This window comes from Leishmania donovani, chromosome 17 (genome assembly GCF_000227135.1).
Source record: "Leishmania donovani BPK282A1 complete genome, chromosome 17".
Classification (NCBI taxonomy): domain Eukaryota; phylum Euglenozoa; class Kinetoplastea; order Trypanosomatida; family Trypanosomatidae; genus Leishmania; species Leishmania donovani.
In genome coordinates, this window is record NC_018244.1 from 648,467 (window position 1) to 650,983 (window position 2,517).

The following is a 2,517-nucleotide window of genomic DNA, read 5'->3' on the forward strand; positions in this document are numbered from 1 at the left end:
GCCAAACGCGAAGGGGCACAGCGGGCGGCACGGGGAGCTGAGACCAGAGGCTGGAAGCAGAGGTGGCTCCGTATTCTTGTCAATACGCAAGCAGCGTCATATACGCGTAGCCGATGCTCTTGAATGGTGCGCCCTCTGCGCCTGTCGGTATGACCACGGCGTTTACGTCACGATGGCACATACACCGCCCCAGAAGTCGGATCGACGGCGACGAACAACATGCCGACTCGCTGAATGCCCTCGGGTGCCACTCCCTCTCTCTCTCGTCTCTCTTCCCTTCGTATCTCCCCTCCCCCGCTGGGGAAGGGCAGAAGAGGTTTCACATAGCAAGCTCACGCTCACCGCCACAAGTGCACAAGCTCGTGCGAAAGAGGCAAAATATCGGTGCTTGCGCCTGCAAACACGGCGGCGATGACGGCGCCAGAGAGCAAAGGGTTCGCCGAGCTGTACCATCAGCTACTTCAGGACGGCGTGCAGCTGCAGAAAGAGCTCGAGGCGTACTACCTGCGCCAAGAGGGGTACATACGCAAACGTGTGGCGGTGCTCGATGAAATGCAGGAGAACATCGCTGACGAGCGGCGATGCTTGGAGTTACAACATCAAGAGTGCCGTGCGCAGATCAGCGCGGCACGGAAGCAGGCGGCAAGCTTCTTGTCTGATGAACGGAAGGTTTCGCAGGCGGTGCGACACGCACAACCGTTCCTCGCGGCTCAGGAGGCGGAGATCGACAAGCGTCTTGAGGAGCTTCAGCGGGAGAAGGAGAGAGAGGATACCGCACTTCTGAACGTGATGGCGCGGCAGGAGGCGCTGGGCAAACAGGAGGCTCTACTCGCCTCCCGTGAGCGACAGAGGTTTTTAGAAGAGCAAGACCTGCAAAAGGCGCTGATTGAGATGCGCTCCCTCAACCGAGAGATGGAGGAGCGGCGCAAGTCACTCCTGCGCAAGCACGGCACAGTGGCCGAGTGGGACCGCAAGCTCGAGTCTCGCGAGCGCGAGCTGTTGGTCTGCCAAGATCAGCTGCGAGAGAACTTAAAGGCGCTGGAGCAAGAGGAGAATGCACTTGGTATTCACCCAGCGCAACGCACTGCTGTGGCCCCGGCCGTGTCTCAGCGAACAGTCATGGACGACCATGACATGTCCATTGAGCACGACAGCGCCTGCGAGGAGATCGACTACGAGGACTGAGCAACGGGCATAGCGCAGCAGTGGTTACCGACGATGCTTCATCGTTGGTGGCTGCTGCTGCTGCTGCTGCCGCTGGCGATAGCGGCACTTTTTTCTTTTCATCTTCTCCGCGTGCTCTGCTTGCGTTGTGTATCCCCTGTACACAGATTGGAGGTGGATTTCGTGTGTCACCGCTTCGCTTTACGCCATCTCCCTGTGTATGTGTGCGCGTTCTCTGACTAAGCGAGACCAGGGCACTGAATGAGATTGAGAGAGGCGCGCCTGGAAAGGTCCCGTGCGAGTTTTGAGGGCGTCTCTGATGAAGGCGTGCCCGTGCTGCTGCATCTTCCTTAGCACATTTACTCCAGCAACACAAAGGAAAGGCACACAGACAACGGCGGCGGAGAGGCAGCCGCCATGATCGTGCGCGCATATGCGCGCGCGCCTACACGGCAGCGGAAGGGCTCAAGCCAAGCACGAAACGAATGACCGTCGCGGTGAGGCGGACAAAAGCGAGAGAACAAAGGGCAGCGTGCAGTCCATACGGGAGGTGCTGCCGTCCACGGCCCTTTCACTTCCACGTGACTCCCACAGATGCACGGAGCGACAGGGTTCGGCGTGCGTGATGCATGGATTCCTCTTCCTCGCTGCCATTGTGACGCCACTCTCTCAACTCACGAACTCGTCCGATGCCACTCGGGCGCACACAGAGGCGCACCCCACCATTTTTTCGAGCAGCAACTCACTTCATCCTTCATAGTGTCGTTTTATCATCTCTATCGATGAATGCAGAGCAAGCAGCACGACATAACCGAACACCATGCGGAGACACTACGGCGAAAGGAAGATGTCTTTGCTAGACTCTCGCGACGGCGCCCGACATCACTGAGCTCGCCCGCGTTTGAGGCTGTAGTGACACGTCTACAAGACGAGGAGGCTCAGTGCACCTTTCTGCCTCGCGTGAACCACACGTACGATGCCGCACTGATGCGCTGGGCCGCCGACTCGGACGTCTTCACTCGTCTCTCTGGTCACGCGAAGTGTCAGCGGCAGCAGCGGGAAAATGCGGCAGAGCTGAAGCGGAGGGCCGACGCCGCAGAAGTGGACGAGTGGCACGCCAAGTTTCGAACAATGCCTTTCCCGAGACACCTGTACGCCCACGCTCGCTCCCATAATCGTCACACCACGGCCTCGGCTACGGACCGCATCGCAGCGCATGGTGTTTCGCTACAGGCATCCACGGCAAAGAAGGGCACGCACATCATCTCCGCATTGCACAGTGGCAGACGACTTGCAGACGGTGCAGGCGCATGCAGAAGGACACTCTCGGAGGACTGCATTCCGCCCGCCGCA

The 2,517-nt window shown here is 59.3% G+C and overlaps 1 protein-coding gene across 1 annotated transcript; it reads left to right on the forward strand.

Annotated features, from left to right (window-relative positions):
• Window positions 1–411: 411 nt before the first annotated feature.
• Window positions 412–1,185, forward strand: LDBPK_171540 (hypothetical protein, conserved; the record flags this gene model as incomplete). Its single annotated transcript, XM_003859961.1, has 1 exon — window positions 412–1,185. The coding sequence occupies one exon, from the start codon at window positions 412–414 to the stop codon at window positions 1,183–1,185; it is 774 nt and encodes a 257-aa protein (XP_003860009.1).
• Window positions 1,186–2,517: the final 1,332 nt, after the last annotated feature.